The sequence below is a fragment of the Siphateles boraxobius genome, unplaced genomic scaffold, assembly GCF_051911475.1.
Source record: "Siphateles boraxobius isolate OS27281-9 unplaced genomic scaffold, OSU_SipBor_1 97, whole genome shotgun sequence".
In the NCBI taxonomy this organism is placed as follows: Eukaryota; Metazoa; Chordata; class Actinopteri; order Cypriniformes; family Leuciscidae; genus Siphateles; species Siphateles boraxobius.
In genome coordinates, this window is record NW_027509227.1 from 2,273,930 (window position 1) to 2,297,500 (window position 23,571).

The following is a 23,571-nucleotide window of genomic DNA, read 5'->3' on the forward strand; positions in this document are numbered from 1 at the left end:
CTCGTATGATTGTGTCATTTTCCACAAAATACTCCGGATAACATGAGCTGCTGGAACCACGGCCAATAACGGTGTTCAACACTTTCCAAATTGCTTTAATATCATATTTCTTATTGATCAATAAATTAGTATAATATTCTCTCCTACTTGCTCTCAATATGCTAGTTAATTTATTTTTATATGTTTTATACTTCTGTTCAGTTTCACTAGTTCTATACCTAAAAAATTGCCTATATAGAAAATTTTTCTTTTTACACGAGTTCGCAAGCCCTTTTGTTATCCAGGGTGTTTTTATATGTTTTCTTATTGTACATTTTTTGATGGGACAGTGTTTATTATAAAGTGTAATAAAAATATCAAGAAAAGTATTGAATGCTGCATTTACATCGGACAATTGATAAATGGATTCCCAGTTTTGGCTTGCCAACTCGTTTTTCAGTGCTGTAATTAATTGGTCAGTTATGACTCTACGGTAATATTCACTTTGTACAGTTTTAGATAATGTACAGTTAAGATCATATACCATGAACACTGGTAAGTGATCACTAACATCATTCACTAACAAACCACCTGTTATATTATTGTCCAAAATATTACAAAATATGTTATCTATCAGTGTGGCACTATGTGATGTTATTCTGGTGGGTCTGGTGATCAGTGGGTACAAGCCCAACGAAAACATGGTATCAAGAAACTCATCTGTACTTTTGTGTATATGGGTGTTTAACAAATTAATATTAAAATCCCCACATATAATATGTTTTTTATTATTAGTAGTAAATATTTTTTCAATCCATTCCCTGAATATTGTCAAATCTGATCCCGGCCTCCTATAAATGCAGCTTACAATAATATTTCTATTCTTTGGAAGTACCAATTCTACAGTCACACATTCAAATAGATCATCCACCACTAAACACATATTGTCCACAATACTACAATGTATATTTTTATCTATATAGAGAGCCACACCTCCTCCTCTCTTATTAATCCGGTTTGTGTAAAACATTTCGTACCCATTTATATCAAACTCATTTATTTTTTCATCATTCAACCATGTTTCTGAAATAGCTATAATATTAAACTGAGACTTAAACTGGTTCAAGTAGTCTTGAATGGCTTCAAAGTTGGATTGTAAGCTCCTACTGTTAAAATGAATCAGAGAAATGCTTTTATCTAGAATAAATGTTTTATCATATGCGCTGTCAGTGTAATATAAACAGTCAGTTTTTGTATTTAAAAGAATATTGTTATCTGGGTCAATTGAATCCATGAATGTTAGTAATTTATAATCAATATGTTCAGATAAGTTATTCATTGTTTCTAAGTTTGATGCATTTATACAGTGATCATCCTCAACTTCAAAGGAGCTATCAACACAATCAGGATTAGACATCTGGTATTATTTCAGAAACATGTTCGAAGGTAGAGGGTGTATGATCATCACAGAATGAGGGCCCCCTCTTGCTTCACTACCCTTTAACTGTGCTTAACTGTGCTTTAACTGTGCTTCACTGCCCTTTAACTGTGCTGCACTACCCTTTAACTGTGCTTCACTACCCTTTAACTGTGCTTCACTACCCTTTAACTCTGCTTCACTGCGCTTTAACTCTGCTTCACTGCCCTTTAACTGTGCTTCACTGCGCTTTAACTCTGCTTCACTGCGCTTTAACTCTGCTTCACTGCGCTTTAACTGTGCTTCACTGCCCTTTAACTGTGCTTCACTACCCTTTAACTGTGCTTCACTACCCTTTAACTGTGCTTCACTGCGCTTTAACTCTGCTTCACTGCGCTTTAACTCTGCTTCACTGCGCTTTAACTGTGCTTCACTGCCCTTTAACTCTGCTTCACTACCCTTTAACTGTGCTTCACTGCGCTTTAACTCTGCTTCACTGCGCTTTAACTCTGCTTCACTGCGCTTTAACTGTGCTTCACTGCCCTTTAACTGTGCTTCACTACCCTTTAACTGTGCTTCACTGCCCTTTAACTGTGCTTCACTGCGCTTTAACTCTGCTTCACTGCCCTTTAACTCTGCTTCACTGCCCTTTAACTCTGCTTCACTGCCCTTTAACTCTGCTTCACTGCCCTTTAACTCTGCTTCACTGCGCTTTAACTCTGCTTCACTGCGCTTTAACTCTGCTTCACTACCCTTTAACTGTGCTTAACTGTGCTTTAACTGTGCTTCACTGCCCTTTAACTGTGCTTCACTACCCTTTAACTGTGCTTCACTACCCTTTAACTGTGCTTCACTGCGCTTTAACTCTGCTTCACTGCCCTTTAACTCTGCTTCACTGCCCTTTAACTCTGCTTCACTGCCCTTTAACTGTGCTTCACTACCCTTTAACTGTGCTTAACTGTGCTTTAACTGTGCTTCACTGCCCTTTAACTGTGCTTCACTACCCTTTAACTGTGCTTCACTGCGCTTTAACTCTGCTTCACTGCGCTTTAACTCTGCTTCACTGCGCTTTAACCGTGCTTCACTGCGCTTTAACTCTGCTTCACTGCCCTTTAACTCTGCTTCACTGCGCTTTAACTCTGCTTCACTGCCCTTTAACTCTGCTTCACTGCGCTTTAACCGTGCTTCACTGCGCTTTAACTCTGCTTCACTGCCCTTTAACTCTGCTTCACTGCCCTTTAACTCTGCTTCACTGCCCTTTAACTCTGCTTCACTGCCCTTTAACTCTGCTTCACTGCCCTTTAACTGTGCTTCACTACCCTTTAACTCTGCTTCACTGCCCTTTAACTGTGCTTCACTGCCCTTTAACTGTGCTTCACTGCCCTTTAACTGTGCTTCACTGCCCTTTAACTGTGCTTCACTGCCCTTTAACTGTGCTTCACTACCCTTTAACTGTGCTTCACTACCCTTTAACTGTGCTTCACTGCGCTTTAACTCTGCTTCACTGCGCTTTAACTCTGCTTCACTGCGCTTTAACCGTGCTTCACTGCGCTTTAACTCTGCTTCACTGCCCTTTAACTCTGCTTCACTGCGCTTTAACTCTGCTTCACTGCGCTTTAACTCCTTCACTGCCCTTTAACTCTGCTTCACTGCGCTTTAACTGTGCTTCACTGCCCTTTAACTCTGCTTCACTGCGCTTTAACTCTGCTTCACTGCGCTTTAACTCCTTCACTGCCCTTTAACTCTGCTTCACTGCGCTTTAACTGTGCTTCACTGCCCTTTAACTCTGCTTCACTGCCCTTTAACTCTGCTTCACTGCCCTTTAACTCTGCTTCACTGCGCTTTAACTCTGCTTCACTGCGCTTTAACTCTGCTTCACTACCCTTTAACTGTGCTTAACTGTGCTTTAACTGTGCTTCACTGCCCTTTAACTGTGCTTCACTACCCTTTAACTGTGCTTCACTACCCTTTAACTGTGCTTCACTGCGCTTTAACTCTGCTTCACTGCCCTTTAACTCTGCTTCACTGCCCTTTAACTCTGCTTCACTGCCCTTTAACTGTGCTTCACTACCCTTTAACTGTGCTTAACTGTGCTTTAACTGTGCTTCACTGCCCTTTAACTGTGCTTCACTACCCTTTAACTGTGCTTCACTGCGCTTTAACTCTGCTTCACTGCGCTTTAACTCTGCTTCACTGCGCTTTAACCGTGCTTCACTGCGCTTTAACTCTGCTTCACTGCCCTTTAACTCTGCTTCACTGCCCTTTAACTCTGCTTCACTGCGCTTTAACTCTGCTTCACTGCCCTTTAACTCTGCTTCACTGCGCTTTAACCGTGCTTCACTGCGCTTTAACTCTGCTTCACTGCCCTTTAACTCTGCTTCACTGCCCTTTAACTCTGCTTCACTGCCCTTTAACTCTGCTTCACTGCCCTTTAACTCTGCTTCACTACCCTTTAACTCTGCTTCACTGCCCTTTAACTGTGCTTCACTGCCCTTTAACTGTGCTTCACTGCCCTTTAACTGTGCTTCACTGCCCTTTAACTGTGCTTCACTGCCCTTTAACTGTGCTTCACTACCCTTTAACTGTGCTTCACTACCCTTTAACTGTGCTTCACTGCGCTTTAACTCTGCTTCACTGCGCTTTAACTCTGCTTCACTGCGCTTTAACCGTGCTTCACTGCGCTTTAACTCTGCTTCACTGCCCTTTAACTCTGCTTCACTGCGCTTTAACTCTGCTTCACTGCGCTTTAACTCCTTCACTGCCCTTTAAATCTGCTTCACTGCGCTTTAACTGTGCTTCACTGCCCTTTAACTCTGCTTCACTGCGCTTTAACTCTGCTTCACTGCGCTTTAACTCCTTCACTGCCCTTTAACTCTGCTTCACTGCGCTTTAACTGTGCTTCACTGCCCTTTAACTCTGCTTCACTGCCCTTTAACTCTGCTTCACTGCGCTTTAACTCCTTCACTGCCCTTTAACTCTGCTTCATTGCGCTTTAACCGCGCTTCACTGCGCTTTAACTGTGCTTAAACTGTGCTTCACTGCCCTTTAACTCTGCTTCACTGCGCTTTAACTCTGCTTCACTGCGCTTTAACTCTGCTTCACTGCGCTTTAACTCTGCTTCACTGCGCTTTAACTCTGCTTCACTGCGCTTTAACTGTGCTTCACTGCGCTTTAACTCTGCTTCACTGCGCTTTAACTCCTTCAATGCCCTTTAACTCCTTCAATGCCCTTTAACTCCTTCAATGCCCTTTAACTCTGCTTCACTGCGCTTTCGCTCTGCTTCACTGCGCTTTCGCTCTACTTCACTGCGCTTTCGCTCTGCTTCAGCGCTCTCTCACCTCGATGCCGTTCTCCCGCCGCAGCTCCTCGGCGTTGAGGGCTGAACAGTTCACCGTATGAAAGGCCAGTTCAGCGGCTGCCGGCAACAGTGGAGCGGTTTTGGAGAACAGCTGCTCATCACCCGTCTCCATGGTGATGGTCTTAATTAGCATGGGGTAGCCGGCATATTTATATGGCTCCAATTCTGAGAGGAGAGAGAGTTCAATCTAAATCACTCGTTTATTGTGTGAACATCAGGAATCTGAACTAGAGATGTGATCTGATTCTGCTTTAAGGCCCCGATATACTTCGAGACATACAGGTCCTTCTAAAAAAATTAGAATATTGTGATAAAGTTCATTATTTTCCATAATGTAATGATAAAAATTAAACTTTCATATATTTTAGATTCATTGCACAGCAACTGAAATATTTCAGGTCTTTTATTGTTTTAATACTGATGATTTTGGCATACAGCTCATGAAAACCCAAAATTCCTATCTCAAAAAATTTGCATATCATGAAAAGGACTCCAAACCAAGTATTGAGGGCATAACTGAACATAATTATTTGAAGGCTGACTTTTTTTGTATTAAAAAAACACTTCTTTTATTGGTTGGATGAAATATGCTAATTCTTTTTAGATAGGAATTTTGGGTTTTCATGAGCTGTATGCCAAAATCATCAGTATTAAAAAAATAAAAGACCTGAAATATTTCAGTTGGTGTGCAATGAATCTAAAATATATGAAAGTTTAATTTTTCAACTTTTAAATGAACTTTATCACAATATGCTATTTTTTTGAGAAGGACCTGTAGAAGGGTGGTAATGGCGCAGTGGATAAGACACATGCCTTTGGTGTGAGAGACCCGGGTTCGAATCCACTACGAGACACCAATGTGTCCCTGAGCAAGACACCTCTGAAATATAGCAATTGTAAGTTGCTTTGGATAAAAGCGTCAGGTAAATGAATAAATGTAAATGTAGAAGAACGAACTGGTGTGACGTCACTTCCAACTACAGGCTGATATAGCCTCTGAGCTCCCATTGGTCAGTGTGGTTTTTCATGTTTTATTCTGTAAAGCTGTTGTTTTAAGCATCTATTTTTGTAAAGTCCTGTATAAATAACATTAAATCACATTAATCAAATTAAAGCTGTATAAATAAACATGACTGATGATCTGAATCTCAGATCTGATCAAACATCCACAACTCCGTGATCCGATGCTTTCTGAATCGCTGTTCTCTCAGATTTGTTGTGTTTGTTCAGTTATTGAGAGGAAATTGCAGCACATATTCATCTAAAAGCAGCATCGGGATGTTCGCTAACAGTTTATCAGTGAAAGGGGTTTACCAAACTTATTTTTGAACAAAAGAATGTAAGCAAAGAAGCGTAGAAGGAAACAGAAGTGTATCAGGGCCTTTAGCGTGGAGTTAGCGTGGAGTTAGCGTGGAGTTAGCGGTTCTGACCCTGTTTGTGTCTGTTGAACAGGATAGTCTGGGCCTTCAGGATCAGGATGATGTTTTCTGGGTCGGGGCCGTCCACGATCCGGGCTGATTTACTGCACAAGAACTCGTAGGCTTTGTTCACCTTCTCAAACATGTCCTGAACACACACACATTGTACAGTCTGGTTATAGACTCTCACGTGGCTTTGTTCAGTGATAATCAGACAGTGATGAATACTCACCCTGCCCTCTGGGTTTTTGTCTGGATGGTATTTTTGAGCCAATCTGAAGTAAGCTTTCCTTATTTTACTCTCGTCATGCCTTAAAAAAAAGCACACAAACTCATATCAAATCACAAAGATAATAAACAAAAGCACTATTGTCAGACGTTATAATGTCATATACATAATATTATCATATTTTATTGTAAATGATTTATGGGTGCACATCATTATAGTTTTAATAATGTTGAATGAAAATAAGTTCCTCTTCTCTTCTCTGATGAAGAGGGCAGGGCTATAACCTGTCACTCACATGAGATCAGCCAATAGCAAACCACAACCATCCAATCAGTTCCTCACAGAGAAAATCAAGCCCCGCCCACATGTGTTCTTGTTCCTGAAGAGTTTCACTCGATATACGACACAATAGAGGAGAAAAGACCAGCACAACTTCCTTTTCATTTACAGGTCAAAGTGGGAAACTGACTGGTTTTGGTGCTAGAAATAAAATATACTGCAGAAGTGAAAAGTAAAATAATAATAAAAGACTTAAGTGACTCACTGCCCCTGTCCGATGGGGAGGTTGAGCACTTCGTAGGCGTCGTCCACAGACATGGAGGGAGGCTTCTTCTCCACCTCTCTCTTCCAGGCGTCCAGCGTGTCCTTCAGCAGCTTCACCTGTAGGGGGCGATAATCACACACACTCATGATACAGACACACAATCACACAGACACACAATCACACACACACACTGCGTGACACAGGCGAGGGCAGTGGAGAGCGTACGGGGTCTCGGATGGGCCAGTTGGGGAAGCGTGTGGCGTCGCACAGGTGTCTCAGGTAGTAGATGTTGCAGAAGAGCTCGTAGTCGAGCTGAGGGAAGCTGACCACTGGGATCGGGCAGTACTGGTACAGCGCTCGCGTGTTGCTCTGCAGGCGGGGGGAGAAATCTGCCAGGTGAGCCGCGATCTTCTCGATCATCAGACGCCTACACACACACACACACACACACACAGAGTCCGTAAACGACCAGTAGAGGATGATGGACCATGTCAATGTGCAGATTTACTAAGTTCCTCTCATTAACTACTATGTACTTGCATCAAAAAATTTATGAAGTTGATTGATTGAAGTTGAAATTATAAGTTTATGAGGCTGCTGTCCCTTTAAGAATGATTGCACAGATAGTTACACACATCCGATTTTCGCCCATTTGTTTTCGTTCGTGTGGGACATAACAGACTCATCGTGGAATACTCCACAGTCCACACGATGTGCGTTTTGACATAATTGTGTGTAGCCGTGAAAGACAACTGAATTTGTATGTGTGTGTGTGTGTGTGCGTACTTCATCTGTGTATGTGTGTGTACTTCATCTGTGTGTGTGTACTTCATCTGTGTGTGTTTGTGTGTGTGTGTAATTCATCTGTGTGTGTACTTCATCTGTGTGTGTATTTCATCTGTGTGTGTTTCATCTGTGTGTGTGTGTGTGTGTGTACTTCATCTGTGTGTGTTTGTGTGTGTGTACTTCATCTGTGTGTGTGTTTGAGTGTATTTCACCTGTGTGTACGTTATTACACTCAATAACTGTAAGTAACTGTAAGTAGTACTGCGAAGTTAAAGAAGTCTAACACTAGAAAACAGATTTTTGAAATGTGTGAATCGATTAAAATCGGTAGAAGATAAAGTCACAAAAGATATATGAGTGTGTGTGAGCGCACCTCATCTCGCTGCTCCAGATGGCCTCGGGCGTGTCGAACTCTCCCAGGAAGATCTCGGAGAACCGCTCGGGCTCGTAGTTCTCCAGGTAACACACCATGGCCTCGGGCAGCAGCGGGCCCAGCACACTCCTCTGCACCAGCTCCACGCCTTTAGCCTGACGACACACACGCTGTCAGCGTCTCGGGCACACAAACCGGCGCACACACACCGGCACACACACCCGCTGTCAGCGTCTCGGGCACACACACTGGCACACACACTGGCACACACACCCGCTGTCAGCGTATCGGGCACACACACTGGCACACACACTGGCACACACACCCGCTGTCAGCGTATCGGGCACACACACTGGCACACACACTGGCACACACACCCGCTGTCAGCGTATCGGGCACACACACTGGCACACACACTGGCACACACACCCGCTGTCTGCATCTCGGGCACACAAACCGGCGCACACACACCGGCACACACACCCGCTGTCAGCGTCTCGGGCACACACACTGGCACACACACTGGCACACACACCCGCTGTCAGCGTCTCGGGCACACACACTGGCACACACACTGGCACACACACCCGCTGTCAGCGTATCGGGCACACACACTGGCACACACACTGGCACACACACCCGCTGTCTGCATCTCGGGCACACACACCCGCTGTTAGCGTCTCGGGCACACACACCGGCACACAAACACACACCTGCTGTTAGCATCTCGTGCGCGTCACAGTTTTAATAAATGAAATCTTGCTTCATGAAACACTGAGTACCTCCTCTGATTTGAAGGCTTGCTTCAGGTGTGTGTACTTCAGGAACCTGCAGAGAACAGAAGCATGTCAGTCATTTCTCCGTCACGTGTTTAAGGAGGTGTGTGTGTGTCTGCAGGAGTGTGTGTGGTGTGCAGGAGTGTGTGTGGTGTGCAGGAGTGTGTGTGTGTCTGCAGGAGTGTGTGTGTGTCTGCAGGAGTGTGTGTGTGTCTGCAGGAGTGTGTGTGAGTGTGTGTGTGTCTGCAGGAGTGTGTGTGTGTCTGCAGGAGTGTGTGTGTGTCTGCAGGAGTGTGTGTAGTGTGCAGGAGTGTGTGTAGTGTCTGCAGGAGTGTGTGTAGTGTCTGCAGGAGTGTGTGTGGTGTCTGCAGGAGTGTGTGTGTGTCTGCAGGAGTGTGTGTGTGTCTGCAGGAGTGTGTGTGTGTCTGCAGGAGTGTGTGTGTGTCTGCAGGAGTGTGTGTGTGTCTGCAGGAGTGTGTGTGAGTGTGTGTGTGTCTGCAGGAGTGTGTGTGTGTCTGCAGGAGTGTGTGTGTCTGCAGGAGTGTGTGTAGTGTGCAGGAGTGTGTGTGTGTCTGCAGGAGTGTGTGTGTGTCTGCAGGAGTGTGTGTGTGTCTGCAGGAGTGTGTGTAGTGTGCAGGAGTGTGTGTGTGTCTGCAGGAGTGTGTGTGTGTGTGCAGGAGTGTGTGTGTGTCTGCAGGAGTGTGTGTGTGTCTGCAGGAGTGTGTGTGGTGTGCAGGAGTGTGTGTAATGTCTGCAGGAGTGTGTGTAGTGTGCAGGAGTGTGTGTAGTGTGCAGGAGTGTGTGTAGTGTGCAGGAGTGTGTTTAGTGTGTGTCTGCAGGAGTGTGTGTGGTGTCTGCAGGAGTGTGTGTGTGTCTGCAGGAGTGTGTGTGGTGTGCAGGAGTGTGTGTGGTGTGCAGGAGTGTGTGTAGTGTGCAGGAGTGTGTGTGTGTCTGCAGGAGTGTGTGTAGTTTCTGCAGGAGTGTGTGTAGTGTCTGCAGGAGTGTGTGTGTGTCTGCAGGAGTGTGTGTGTGTCTGCAGGAGTGTGTGTGTGTGTGTGTGTGTGCAGGAGTGTGTGTGGTGTGCAGGAGTGTGTGTAGTGTGCAGGAGTGTGTGTAGTGTGCAGGAGTGTGTGTAGTTTCTGCAGGAGTGTGTGTAGTTTCTGCAGGAGTGTGTGTAGTGTCTGCAGGAGTGTGTGTGTGTCTGCAGGAGTGTGTGTGTGTCTGCAGGAGTGTGTGTGTGTGCAGGAGTGTGTGTGTGTCTGCAGGAGTGTGTGTGTGTCTGCAGGAGTGTGTGTGTGTCTGCAGGAGTGTGTGTAGTGTCTAGTGTCTGCAGGAGTGTGTGTAGTGTCTAGTGTCTGCAGGAGTGTGTGTAGTGTCTAGTGTCTGCAGGAGTGTGTGTAGTGTCTAGTGTCTGCAGGAGTGTGTGTAGTGTCTAGTGTCTGCAGGAGTGTGTGTAGTGTCTAGTGTCTGCAGGAGTGTGTGTAGTGTCTAGTGTGTGCAGGAGTGTGTGTAGTGTCTAGTGTGTGCAGGAGTGTGTGTAGTGTCTAGTGTCTGCAGGAGTGTGTGTGGTGTCTGCAGGAGTGTGTGTGGTGTGTGCAGGAGTGTGTGTGGTGTGTGCAGGAGTGTGTGTGGTGTCTGCAGGAGTGTGTGTGGTGTCTGCAGGAGTGTGTGTAGTGTGCAGGAGTGTGTGTAGTGTGCAGGAGTGTGTGTAGTGTGCAGGAGTGTGTGTAGTGTGCAGGAGTGTGTGTAGTGTGCAGGAGTGTGTGTAGTGTCTGCAGGAGTGTGTGTAGTGTGCAGGAGTGTGTGTAGTGTGCAGGAGTGTGTGTAGTGTCTGCAGGAGTGTGTGTGGTGTCTGCAGGAGTGTGTTTAGTGTGTGTCTGCAGGAGTGTGTTTAGTGTGTGTCTGCAGGAGTGTGTGTGTGACTGCAGGAGTGTGTGTGTGTCTGCAGGAGTGTGTGGGGTGTGCAGGAGTGTGTGGGGTGTGCAGGAGTGTGTGTGGTGTGCAGGAGTGTGTGTGTGTGTCTGCAGGAGTGTGTGTGTGTGTGTCTGCAGGAGTGTGTGTGTGTGTCTGCAGGAGTGTGTGTGTGTCTGCAGGAGTGTGGGTAGTGTCTGCAGGAGTGTGTGTGTGTGTGCAGGAGTGTGTGGGGTGTGCAGGAGTGTGTGTGGTGTGCAGGAGTGTGTGTAGTGTGCAGGAGTGTGTGTAGTGTCTGCAGGAGTGTGTGTAGTGTCTGCAGGAGTGTGTGTAGTGTGCAGGAGTGTGTGTAGTGTGCAGGAGTGTGTGTAGTGTGCAGGAGTGTGTGTAGTCTGCAGGAGTGTGTGTAGTGTGCAGGAGTGTGTGTAGTGTGCAGGAGTGTGTGTAGTGTCTGCAGGAGTGTGTGTAGTGTCTGCAGGAGTGTGTGTGGTGTCTGCAGGAGTGTGTTTAGTGTGTGTCTGCAGGAGTGTGTTTAGTGTGTGTCTGCAGGAGTGTGTGTGTGTCTGCAGGAGTGTGTGTGTGTCTGCAGGAGTGTGTGTGTGTCTGCAGGAGTGTGTGGGGTGTGCAGGAGTGTGTGGGGTGTGCAGGAGTGTGTGGGGTGTGCAGGAGTGTGTGTGGTGTGCAGGAGTGTGTGTGTGTGTCTGCAGGAGTGTGTGTGTGTGTCTGCAGGAGTGTGTGTGTGTGTCTGCAGGAGTGTGTGTATGTGTCTGCAGGAGTGTGTGTAGTGTCTAGTGTCTGCAGGAGTGTGTGTAGTGTCTAGTGTGTGCAGGAGTGTGTGTAGTGTCTAGTGTCTGCAGGAGTGTGTGTGGTGTCTGCAGGAGTGTGTGTAGTGTGCAGGAGTGTGTGTGGTGTCTGCAGGAGTGTGTGTAGTGTGCAGGAGTGTGTGTAGTGTGCAGGAGTGTGTGTAGTGTGCAGGAGTGTGTGTAGTGTGCAGGAGTGTGTGTAGTGTGCAGGAGTGTGTGTAGTGTGCAGGAGTGTGTGTAGTTTCTGCAGGAGTGTGTGTGTGTCTGCAGGAGTGTGTGTAGTGTGCAGGAGTGTGTGTGGTGTCTGCAGGAGTGTGTGTGGTGTCTGCAGGAGTGTGTTTAGTGTGTGTCTGCAGGAGTGTGTTTAGTGTGTGTCTGCAGGAGTGTGTGTGTGACTGCAGGAGTGTGTGTGTGTCTGCAGGAGTGTGTGGGGTGTGCAGGAGTGTGTGGGGTGTGCAGGAGTGTGTGGGGTGTGCAGGAGTGTGTGTGGTGTGCAGGAGTGTGTGTGTGTGTCTGCAGGAGTGTGTGTGTCTGCAGGAGTGTGTGTGTGTGTCTGCAGGAGTGTGTGTGTGTCTGCAGGAGTGTGTGTAGTGTCTGCAGGAGTGTGTGTGTGTGTGCAGGAGTGTGTGGGGTGTGCAGGAGTGTGTGTGGTGTGCAGGAGTGTGTGTAGTGTGCAGGAGTGTGTGTAGTGTCTGCAGGAGTGTGTGTAGTGTGCAGGAGTGTGTGTAGTGTGCAGGAGTGTGTGTAGTGTGCAGGAGTGTGTGTAGTCTGCAGGAGTGTGTGTAGTGTGCAGGAGTGTGTGTAGTGTGTGTAGTGTCTGCAGGAGTGTGTGTGGTGTCTGCAGGAGTGTGTTTAGTGTGTGTCTGCAGGAGTGTGTGTGTGTCTGCAGGAGTGTGTGTGTGTGTCTGCAGGAGTGTGTGTGTGTCTGCAGGAGTGTGTGGGGTGTGCAGGAGTGTGTGGGGTGTGCAGGAGTGTGTGGGGTGTGCAGGAGTGTGTGTGGTGTGCAGGAGTGTGTGTGGTGTGCAGGAGTGTGTGTGTGTGTGTCTGCAGGAGTGTGTGTGTGTGTGTCTGCAGGAGTGTGTGTGTGTGTCTGCAGGAGTGTGTGTGTGTGTCTGCAGGAGTGTGTGTAGTGTCTGCAGGAGTGTGTGTGTGTGTGCAGGAGTGTGTGGGGTGTGCAGGAGTGTGTGTGGTGTGCAGGAGTGTGTGTGTGTGTGCAGGAGTGTGTGGGGTGTGCAGGAGTGTGTGTGTGTGTCTGCAGGAGTGTGTGGGGTGTGCAGGAGTGTGTGTGTGTCTGCAGGAGTGTGTGTGTGTCTGCAGGAGTGTGTGTGTGTGTCTGCAGGAGTGTGTGTGTGTCTGCAGGAGTGTGTGTGTGTCTGCAGGAGTGTGTGTGTGTGTCTGCAGGAGTGTGTGTGTGTCTGCAGGAGTGTGTGTGGTGTGCAGGAGTGTGTGTGGTGTGCAGGAGTGTGTGTGTGTGTGTCTGCAGGAGTGTGTGTGTGTGTGTCTGCAGGAGTGTGTGTGTGTGTCTGCAGGAGTGTGTGTGTGTGTCTGCAGGAGTGTGTGTAGTGTCTGCAGGAGTGTGTGTGTGTGTGCAGGAGTGTGTGGGGTGTGCAGGAGTGTGTGTGGTGTGCAGGAGTGTGTGTGTGTGTGCAGGAGTGTGTGGGGTGTGCAGGAGTGTGTGTGTGTGTCTGCAGGAGTGTGTGGGGTGTGCAGGAGTGTGTGTGTGTGTCTGCAGGAATGTGTGTGGTGTCTGCAGGAGTGTGTGTGTGTGTGTGTCTGCAGGAGTGTGTGTGTCTGCAGGAGTGTGAGTGTGTGTGTGTGTGTGTGTGTGTGTGTGTGTGTACCGGGCGACGGGCAGCACGTTGGAGCCGGTGTACATCATGATGAAGAAGAAGACGCCGCTGAGGTAGAGCCGCTGCAGGTTCGGGTTGTCCTGCATCACCACGTACAGCAGGTTCGCCACTTTCTCCACCAGGATCGGGTCAAAGGTCAAGAGCAGCTGCCAATGACAGGAGAGGAGATTACAGTCGTGCTGCAGTGTGTGTGTGTGTGTGTGTGTGTGTGTGTGTGTGTGTGTGTGTACCTGTACGATGTGAGGGAGGCAGGTGTTGTCACTGATGAGTCTCTTCACCTTCGGTAACGGCCTGATGATGGCGTTATCCTGGTCTCTAAACACACACACACACACACACACACACACACACACACACACACACACACACACACACACACATCACAACAGTAGGACTTATTATAAATAATAAAGTTGTAGTATAATTATAGTAGGCATTTATGTTACAGTATAAATATATGTACATTTAAACAAGTTAACACTAACAGACGTGCCGGGATTATAGTTTCACACACACACACGCACACGCACACACACACACACACACACACACACACACACACACTATGACAATGATAATCTCAGCTGATCATGTGCTTTATAACCCCGGCTGACCTTCATTCATTTTTGACCAAAAATTAACTTTAGTCGGAAAGGTATGAAACTTGGTAAAGGTTTTGGCACTTGCTGTGTGAACACACAAAAATCATGGACACGATTGTAACAGGTTTAGTGGTCCTGAAAACACACTTGTGCTGCTCTTGGTCAGACACGCCGCGCTGGAACTGAGAGTTTCCTCTAGTGGAAGCGTGTGGAACTGCAGCCGAACACACTCTCACAATGGCTTTGAGCTTTCTCACAGTAGTACTGTGCGTTCACACCGGAAGTGAATAGCGCGTCAAATTCGTGTCTACCGCGCCTAGTTTGACGCTTGACCACTTTCTGTTAATTCGCGCGTCAAGAGTGAATACTCATACGAGTAGCCTTCACTGAGGGGACTGACAGGACGAGATGCTTTGACGGTCGTCCGGCCGCAGCGAGACCAGCGCGTCTTTTCCTCACTGGCGTTGCTAGGAGGACTTTCCCTGCTCGGGCTTCAGCACAACCTTGGGCCGGGGTCCCCGGGGGGAGGTGGCCGGCGTCCGGAGGAGCGTGATCTAGGACGGCCGCCCTGTCGACGCTGCGGAGGCTGAGGCTGGGCGCTGGCTAGCGTGTCCTGCAGGCGGCTATCGTGGGCGGCTTGCAGAAGAGCTAGCGCGTCGCGGCAGGAAAAGGTTCATGGTGTTACGGAATTATGCATTCCTTCTTATTGTTATTTCTGTGTTTCTTGTTGTTTGTTATTTCTGTTCGCACTAAGCAGGATCTTCCGATCAGCAGTGGGATGGCTCCACTTCTTTAATTGGCGTGGGTTTAAGACTCCAGCTTCCGCCCTTTGAAGTTGAGCTGTTGCGATTCCGGGCCGGTCGCACTTCTCCTGTCTTCTCTCCAGCCGTCAGACCATTATTGTATCGGAATTAGATTGTTTTTTTGTTTTTTTTCAGTGATGGTGTCTTGTAGGGTTGACCTGCCCTTTTCTTTGACATCAAGTTAATTCTGTTTTGTTAGTGTACTTAGGGTAATTTGCTGGACTTTGATTTGGATACTTTGAGGGAAGTTAGTTTGATATTTTGTTTATTATCTGTTTTGTTTGTTATTTTGGGCCTTGGGTCTTCCTGAAGATTATACACCTACTGGTTTATGTTACTCTGGAAATACTCACATTTTACATCTGTTTATTTTCTTTATCTTTATAAAACGTTTATCGTTTTTCTTGAATTTTGGGCTCGTTGTTTCTTTCGGTCTGACGACTGGGCGAGGGAGTCATGTTTTTTTTTGTTAAGATTTAACCTAGACGGATCGTAAAAAATGGGGGCTCGTCCGCTGCTTTAGATTTATTTTGTTCGTAAGGGTCTTTTTTTTGTTCGCTCGTTTGATTGTTCAAACGTCTCCAGGGAAACGATTGTTCAAACGTCAAAAGTATTTGGGATATCTTGCTGGTGAGGCCTACACTATTTGCTAAATGCATTTAATGTTGATTCTGATTGGCAGTTTTTACTTGTTGGAAGTAGGTATATAATGGAGTTTAGCATTGAAGCCTTTAGACTTTCACCTACTTTGCAAGCATTAGAGGAATGTCGTAAATCTGACTTGTTTCTGGTAGCTGATTTTTATGACATACCAGTTCCAAAAGCTGGGACAAAGCAGGTAATTCGAGAAGCGTTGCGTGATAAATTAGTGAGGATTGGGGTTTTCGAATGTGACGAATCCAGTCCAGAGTTACGAGATGCAGAAGCCGGTGTGCAGGATGCGGAAGCTATTTTTGGGGAAAACGCTGTTGCTAATCTACTTGTAGGGTTGAACACAGAGGATCTTAAATTGGCAGTTAGACTTAAGAAACTTGATTTAGAAGTTAAACAGCAGGAGCATAACACACAGCTTTTGAAGATGAAGCAGTACAATCTGGAAAGCAGAGGCACGCGTTATTTGCCGGTGGGTACTTTTAAAGTTCCTGTGTCACCTGATAGGCCTACTGCTAATGTTGATTCCCATGTGTCACCTACTGTAAATTCAAATGAATTTGACATTAGCAGACAAATTAGACTGGTCCCTACGTTTAGAGAAACTGAGGTAGACTCTTATTTTAATGCGTTTGAACGTATAGCTGCCGCCTTGCATTGGCCTAGGGAAATTTGGCCGCTTCTACTTCAGTGCAAGTAGGTTGGGAAAGCACAGGAGGTATGTGCCTCTATGTCAATTGAACAGAGTCTTAACTATGATTCATTAAAGGCGTCTGTGCTTAGAGCTTATGAATTAGTTCCAGAAGCGTATCGTCAGAAGTTTCGTTGTCATATAAAAGCTGCCAATCAGACGTTTGTGGAGTTCGCCCGTGACAAGGGAACTCTTTTTGATAAGTGGTGTCAATCCAGCAAGGTAAGTGATTTTGGTAAACTTCGTGAATTACCGTATTTTCCGCACTATAAGGCGCACCGTATTATAAGGCGCACCTTCAATGAATGACCTATTTTAGAACATTTACTGTATATAGGGCGCACCGGATTATAAGCCGCATAAGATACTGCAGTCAAACGTTTGACTGGGTTTGCGTTATGCATCCACTAGATGTGCTAAAAGGGAATGTAGTGAGTGCGCGGCGCCAGAAGCGAGGCGTTTATTAGTAAGCGTGAGCTCGCTGGGGCGGGCACGTAACTTACATTCGCAGCCTGACTCGAATGAGTATTCATGTGTGGCGGCTCGCTGACAGCAACAGCTGGCTGTTTTGAATGAGACGAGTAAGAGTGAGCGCTCGTGAGCGGGCACATAACCTGATTTATTCGACGTTATTAACCAATTGTGACCCGTCACAGAAACCAGAGACACAAGTCGGCAGAACAACTTTCGAGCAAAATGAGAAAGAAGAGTTTTTTTTCAAAATTGGTGATTTTCAATTTTTTGGAGAATCTGTTAATTGAAATCACGAAGAAGCCTCTCCATGTTTGAGATAGCAGTATTGGTATATTTAAAAGCTTACATTTTGAGGTTGAAATCGGCTTGTTTTCGAAGATTCTAGCATGCAGTAGGGGTGTGGCGTGTCATTGTCTGTGTGTATATCCATACTGAATAACCCGGCGCTTTTGCCCCCGCCCTCCAAGTGAACCGCATGGCTACTTATTATGCTGTGCTCTGGCCGGCTCTATCTGATATCAAAATTCAATGAAGATGGATGCCGCAAAGATTGTCGCAGACGAGCTGAACCGTCTAGCAGTTACACCGAAAATGTTTTCGCCGCACTTCGTGGGCTCGGGAAACTGAACCGGAGGTATGGGCGCGGCGCGCGCGCCCTCAGTGCTTGAATACGGCGGCTCGGCTCTCTGACAGCGGTGGCTGGCTGTTTCATATGTGACGTCCCGATTGCTTTGAATGGGGAACGTTTTGTGAACAGGGAACAGAGTTAATGGACTGGCAACAATCTCCACAGAACATGAACTGGCACAGAGAATCGAAATAGAGGATGCAGTTAAGACCTTTGCTGCGATGAAGGCCTGCCGTGCGCGTTTTCCGAAATGTAAGGTAAGCTTCATTTGCTCTTTAGTCGTTATTTAAGATGCTGAACCTGCTGATGATATAATGTGCTTGCGGACATTTCATATGTGTGTGTATACGCACATAAGAAAGTGGTGTAAAGAGATTTGCAACAGTAATTTGAGGAGGTGAAATGTGATTATTTGGAAAATTCCAGAAATGACTGCTTAAAGAAAAATGCCAGCAGGCATTTGCCTCCTACATAAACTTTAATATTGTTGACATTTTGGGCACACGAGCGTTGCGCACTATTTGCTTTATATGTAGGCCTATGGCTTATTGGTCTTTGTGTGTTGTTGCTGGTTTTGCGTTATATGTATATGGCTTATTGGTCTTTGTGTGTTGTTGCTGGTTTTGCGTTATATGTATATGGCATATTGGTCTTTGTGTGTTGTTGCTGGTACGTTGCAAATAGAGGGGCAGCACAATTGTTTTTCGCCTATTGCGGCAAAAGTGCATTCATTTGAAGTGCAAAAAAAGCTGTAAAGCACATGGAGGAGCTTTACAGGGGGTATGGCTTATCTACATGAGATGTAAATGAGCCCTATTGTCACTCCCAGCAGCAGAGACAGGTGAGAACTGCACAATCTTTAGAGGTCGTTTTCTCATCTTTGAGCTTTTTTAAGTGCCTACTTTAAAATGGCCACAACTTCTCCAAATATTATCAGATTTCCACATGTTACACATCGTTGGAAAGCTTGGAGATTACACTTTCAGAATCTATGAATAACTCAAAATGCCCCAGAACCGACTTGTGTCCCTAGTTTCCGTGACCGGTCACAATTAATCCAATTGATCCATATATAGGGCGCACTGTCGTTTTTTGAGAAAATTAAAGGCTTTTAAGTGCGCCTTATAGTGCGGAAAATACGGTAGTGTTGCTTGAAGATTTCAAGAATTCGTTATCCGATAGAGTTGTGGTGCACCTAAATGATCAGAAGGTGAACAAACTATCACAGGCCGCTGTTTGTGCAGATGAATTCGTTCTAACGCACAAAAATATTTTTTTTTCCACCTAATCGTCGGGAAAATTTTCAAATTAGTGTGGGTAAAAATGTTAAATATTCTAAAGCCGTAGTTCCAAATCAAGTAGAAAATCGCGAATGCTTTTACTGTCACGAATTTGGCCATTTGATCGCAGTGTGTCTAGTATTGAAAAGAAAGAATCAGTCACTAAGAGGGGATAATCCTAAAAGTGTTTGTTGCGTTCGAAAATCAAGCTCAATGAACGAAAGGTTGATTCAGTTTATGATCCGTTTATTTTTGATGGTATAGTGTCCTTCGTTGATCAAAAAGAGATGAAATCAATTCGGATTCTCCGTGACACCGGAGCAGCTCAATCATTTATACTTGATAGTGTGTTACCATTTTCGAAAGATTCGTCCTGCAATTCAAATGTCTTGGTTCAAGGCATTGAACTGGGAATACTTGAAGTACCTTTGCATTAGGTGCATATTAAGTCTGATCTAGTTTCTGGTCCTATTAAAATTGCTGTACGTCCACAGTTGCCTATTAGAGGAATTGATCTGATCCTCGGCAATGATCTTGCCAGAGAAAAAGTTTTGCCACTACCCAAAGTGATCGATGATCCGATTTATGAGCTTCAAAATTCAAAAGATTTGGCTTCTGAATTTCCTTCTGTGTTTCCGGTGTGTGCAGTTACGCGAGCGCAAGCTCACAGGTTCGGAGATGTAGCAGGCCTTTCTGATAGTTTCTTTAATCTAACTGACCCTGTTGATGAATAGAATTCTTCTGATGTTCATGTGTTAACGCCCTCTAAGCCGCCCTCTAAGTCGCTGTCCACGCACTCGAGTGCTGAAGTTGATCTTTCATTGTTTATTGACCGAGCAACATTAATCATTGAACAACAACAGGAGGTTTCTCTTTCTCGTTAGCGAATATCAGCGGTGGAGAAAAATGATTTAGATCAAAGACCTATTGCTTATTTCTGGGATGAGGGATTGTTAATGCGTAAGTGGTCATCAATGTGTGTGAATTTGAATGCAACTCAGTTTATCAGATCGTAGTACCTGTAAACTCGCGTTCTCACGCTTTGAATTAGGCTCATGACCATAATTTTTCGGGCCATTTGGGCATAAAAAATACGAAATACTGTCGATCCTGTCATGTCTGTCAGCTCGTTGGAAAGGCAAACCAGACGATTCGTCCTGCTCCTCTGTGTCCTATACCTGTTGTGGGGGAACCATTTGAACACCTCATACTAGAGACTGTGTTGGCCCGTTGCCCGAAAACGAAAGCTGGGCACAAATATTTACTCTTGATGATGTGTACGGCTACTCGCTTCCCAGAGGCTGTACCATTACGTTCTCTGAGTACTAAGGTTGTTTTACGATCTTTGATTAAATTTTTTTCTACCTTTGGATTACCGAAAATCGTACAGACCGATCAAGGATCTAATTTTATGTCCAGGGCGTTTAAACAAATTTTGACTCAACTGAATATAAAGCATCATGTGGCTAGCGCCTATCATCCAAAATCACAAGGCGCTTTGGAATGATTTCTTCAGACTTTGAAGTCTATGCTCCGTACTTATTGTGCTGATTCCGCGAAAGAATGGGTCGAAGGCTTACCATTATTGTTATTTGCTATACGTGAAACCACACAAGAATCTTTGGGTTTCAGTCCGGCAGACTTGGTTTTTGGGCACACTGTCCGAGGTCCGCTTAAGCTCTTGAAAGAAAAGTGGATGTCTAGGGAATCCACTTCTACTAACGTCGTGGATTATGTGAGCTGCTTTCGTGAGCGGTTGCATAAAGTCTGTGATCTGGCTCGTATTGCATTATCGTCTTTTTTGTTTTGCTGTTCCTAGTAACAGTCCCTGGAGTTCACCTTGTCTTCTGGTTCCCAAGAGTGATGGTTCATTTCGTTTCTGCACTGATTATCGAAGGGTTAACACAGTTACGAAGGCAGATTCGTTTCCCCTTCCTTGTATGGAGGACTTTCTTTCGGTCTGACGACTGGGCGTGGGAGTCATGTTTAAAAAAAAAAAAAAATTTGTTACGATTTAACCTAGACGGATCGTAATAATGCCCTGTGTGGCATCTTCTGCACTTTGGAAAAGCGGTCGACGATCCCGTTCACTGCTGGGCTGAAAAGACCGGAAGGGGAGAGCGGCGCGTCGAGGAACACGGACCGCTCAGCCTCCCCATGTCCGCCAGCGTCAGCCAGAGATGCCTCTCTGACGGTGAGCGAGGTCATGCATCTGCCTGTTGCCTGTGCTGCAGATCTGGTAGCGCGAAGGGAGAGATCCGGGTCCTTGCTTTTCTCGTCCCACTCACGGAGGAGATCAGCCTGAAAGATTTGCAGCATGGCCATCGAGAGCAGGGCGGGAGCAGCTTGTCCGGCAGCGGCGAAAGCGCGGCCAACAAGGGCTAAGGTGGTCCTGCAGGCTTTGGACGGGCGGGCAAAGGTGCGCTGCGTCCGCCTCTTCCACTATGGGGATAGAGGTGTACCCCTTCTCGGCGGCGCCTTCCACTCGGGAGAGCGTCGAGGAGACATTAGAGTGGAGCCTCGCGGAGAATGGTGCATTCCACGATTTTGACAGCTCAGCATGCAGCTCCGGCAGAAATGGTGCAGATCTGGAAATGGGCGGGGGGCGGCGGCTGTGCAGAAAACAGCCGTCGAGCCTGTTGGGTGCGGGCTCCTACGGCGGTGACAAATCGAGGCCGAGTTGGTCGACGGCCTTGGAAAGGAGGCGCATTAATTCGGCATCCACGCCTGCCCGAGTCCTGCTGGATTCCTGGACGGATGAGGAGGCGGAGTGATGTGAACTTGACCACTCCTCGCTATCCGACGCCAGGATGGAACAGCTGTCTACTGTGTGGCCTCCTTCAGCTTCGTCCCCTGAGGTGGCGGCAGCGCGGGCCGAAGCCGACAGCTGCGCGTCCGGGAGGGGCGGAGAAGGAGAGAGTGAGGCCGGCGGGAAACGTTCCGGCGAGCACTTCACTGTGGCCACAGACTCCGGCATCCTCTGAGCATGGCGCTTCTTCCTGCGCGGTCCAGAGGGCGGAGTGACAGCGTTCTGTGTGAAGGCCTCGAGTCGAGCCCACAGGGTCGACAGCGGAAACGCTTCACAATTCTCGCCGCTGCCCGCATCCAGGGCGAGGGCTGCTTGGTCCGGTCCCAGGCAGAGAGCGCAAATCCCGTGGCGGTCTCCTGCGCTGAGCGGGGCTCTACACGAGCCGCAAGAAAGGCGAGGCATTTTGCAACAAACGCTCACGCTCTTTTAGTGAGAGAGAGTGAGTGTCGCATCGGCGAACACACACAGTTTGCAGAGTACAAAAGGATACACGCCGGATGGCGTAGCAGGCACGGATGGCTGAAGGTGGCGAAGACGGCCGGCTTCTTCAGGCACTTTCCTCTGCTTGCTAGTCGCTGGATTCAACAGCGGAAGGCTTCTCTCAGAGTCCAGCGATGCAGAGAGCTTCGCTGAAGATGATGAAATCAGTGACGCAGCCTACGAGCCTGGCTTTTATACGCTAAGCCACACCCATTTTGGCAGGCTATGACGCGTGAAGGCGCTTGGACGTGACGTAAGCTAGCTTACGCAATACGAGAGAACCTCTCGTAAGAGAACCAAGACAATACCATGCAGGATATACCTATATACATATAATATACATATATACATATAAACTGTTTTAACACATTTCCTTTGCATTCCTTATAAAATCATCAAAGGATGCTTGACCTTTTACTTTAGAAGTAACATCAGTTTTCTCAGATATTTTAGCCGTTGCTTAGCAGATTCTCCATGGCAGTGATGGTGTGTGTGTGAGTGTGCGTGTGTGTGTGTGTGTGTGTGTGTGTGTGTGTGTGTGTGTGTGTGTGTGTGTGTGTGTGAGTGTGCGTGTGTGTGCGCGCGTGTGTGTGTGTGTGTGTGCACCTGCTGGGGAAGTACGAGCACATGGTGATGAGCATGTTGAGTGTGAGAGTGGCCAGGTCGCTCTCATTCATCACGGCCGTCCCCGAGGCCATCAGGCTCCACTTCAGCTGCGGGACGGCCTGTAGGGGGCGCCAGCCCTCCATGCCCTGCGCCCAGCAGCGGGTCTTAGCCGTCAACTCGCCGGCGCGCCAGAACGCCTGCATCTGTGGGTCACAGGTCACAGGGCAGGGGTCAGAGGTCCACACACACCAAGCGGCAACATTCTAATCTGAAAAATGAACCCTACCCGGAAGTCCGAAAACTGCAATACATGTAAAATCCGCTAAGGGCGGGTCCCAAAAGGGAGCAAATGTCCATAAACCACATGTTAAAATGTCCGTTTTCACAGCATACATTCATGTTTTTACAGGTTGGTCCCATGGACTATTGTATTTTTCGATAGGCTCCGAGTGCCTGACAACTGTGAGGGGGGTCAATTTTTTTTTAACTCGTCAGTTTAGATCGTATTTAGATATAAAATGTATGACAAATAAGGGCGTGGTTAACTTTGATTGACAGCGTGATTGACAGCTAATAAATTCCGAGTGGAATTCCTGAAATTTGACGTCTGACACAACACATCATACCACCTCTGTATCCTTTCTGAACATTTGTATTGAAATATCGTACATAAAATGGGTTACTCTGAAACTGCACTAACCGACACTGTAGGAGTAATTCGCTCCATTTTTTCCGGTAAGTGACATTCCACTATTATTTCACGTAGTTAGCACTATTTAGCATCAATGCTTGTGAGCAGTGGCACTGCAACAGTTAGCATTAAATCGCCTCAGATAAGTTAGCGTCTGAGACACTTTACCTATGGTTATAACTGACGTTTGAAGCACTGTAAATGCATCTGCCAACTGAATAATATAGACGAATTTCCAATAAAGCTGTTCTCATTACCTATTTTATTTTTGTCAGAAAATAGAACAAGTAGCTATGATATAGTGAATGACTAACTTTTTTTTATATGTAAAATTATCTGAATTGAGAGAGTTCGGGAACTGTCGCTTTTTTGAAAAAAATGTTGCTAAAGGGGTCTGAAAAGTCGCTAAAAT

At 46.6% G+C, this 23,571-nt stretch overlaps 1 protein-coding gene across 4 annotated transcripts in view; it reads right to left on the reverse strand.

The window, feature by feature from the left end:
* Positions 1-23,571, reverse strand: part of dnajc13 (DnaJ heat shock protein family (Hsp40) member C13) — a 143,603-nt gene that overhangs the window by 39,112 nt on the left and 80,920 nt on the right. For all 4 annotated transcript variants that reach the window (XM_077225019.1, XM_077225018.1, XM_077225017.1 and 1 more), the window contains 10 exons: positions 22,469-22,671; positions 13,675-13,759; positions 13,436-13,590; positions 8,887-8,932; positions 8,105-8,259; positions 7,171-7,372; positions 6,946-7,061; positions 6,405-6,483; positions 6,185-6,320; positions 4,735-4,919 (listed from right to left, as the gene is read on the reverse strand). In XM_077225019.1, coding sequence (XP_077081134.1) covers positions 4,735-4,919; positions 6,185-6,320; positions 6,405-6,483; positions 6,946-7,061; positions 7,171-7,372; positions 8,105-8,259; positions 8,887-8,932; positions 13,436-13,590; positions 13,675-13,759; positions 22,469-22,671 — 1,362 coding nt within the window. The remainder of the gene's footprint in view (positions 1-4,734; positions 4,920-6,184; positions 6,321-6,404; positions 6,484-6,945; positions 7,062-7,170; positions 7,373-8,104; positions 8,260-8,886; positions 8,933-13,435; positions 13,591-13,674; positions 13,760-22,468; positions 22,672-23,571) is intronic.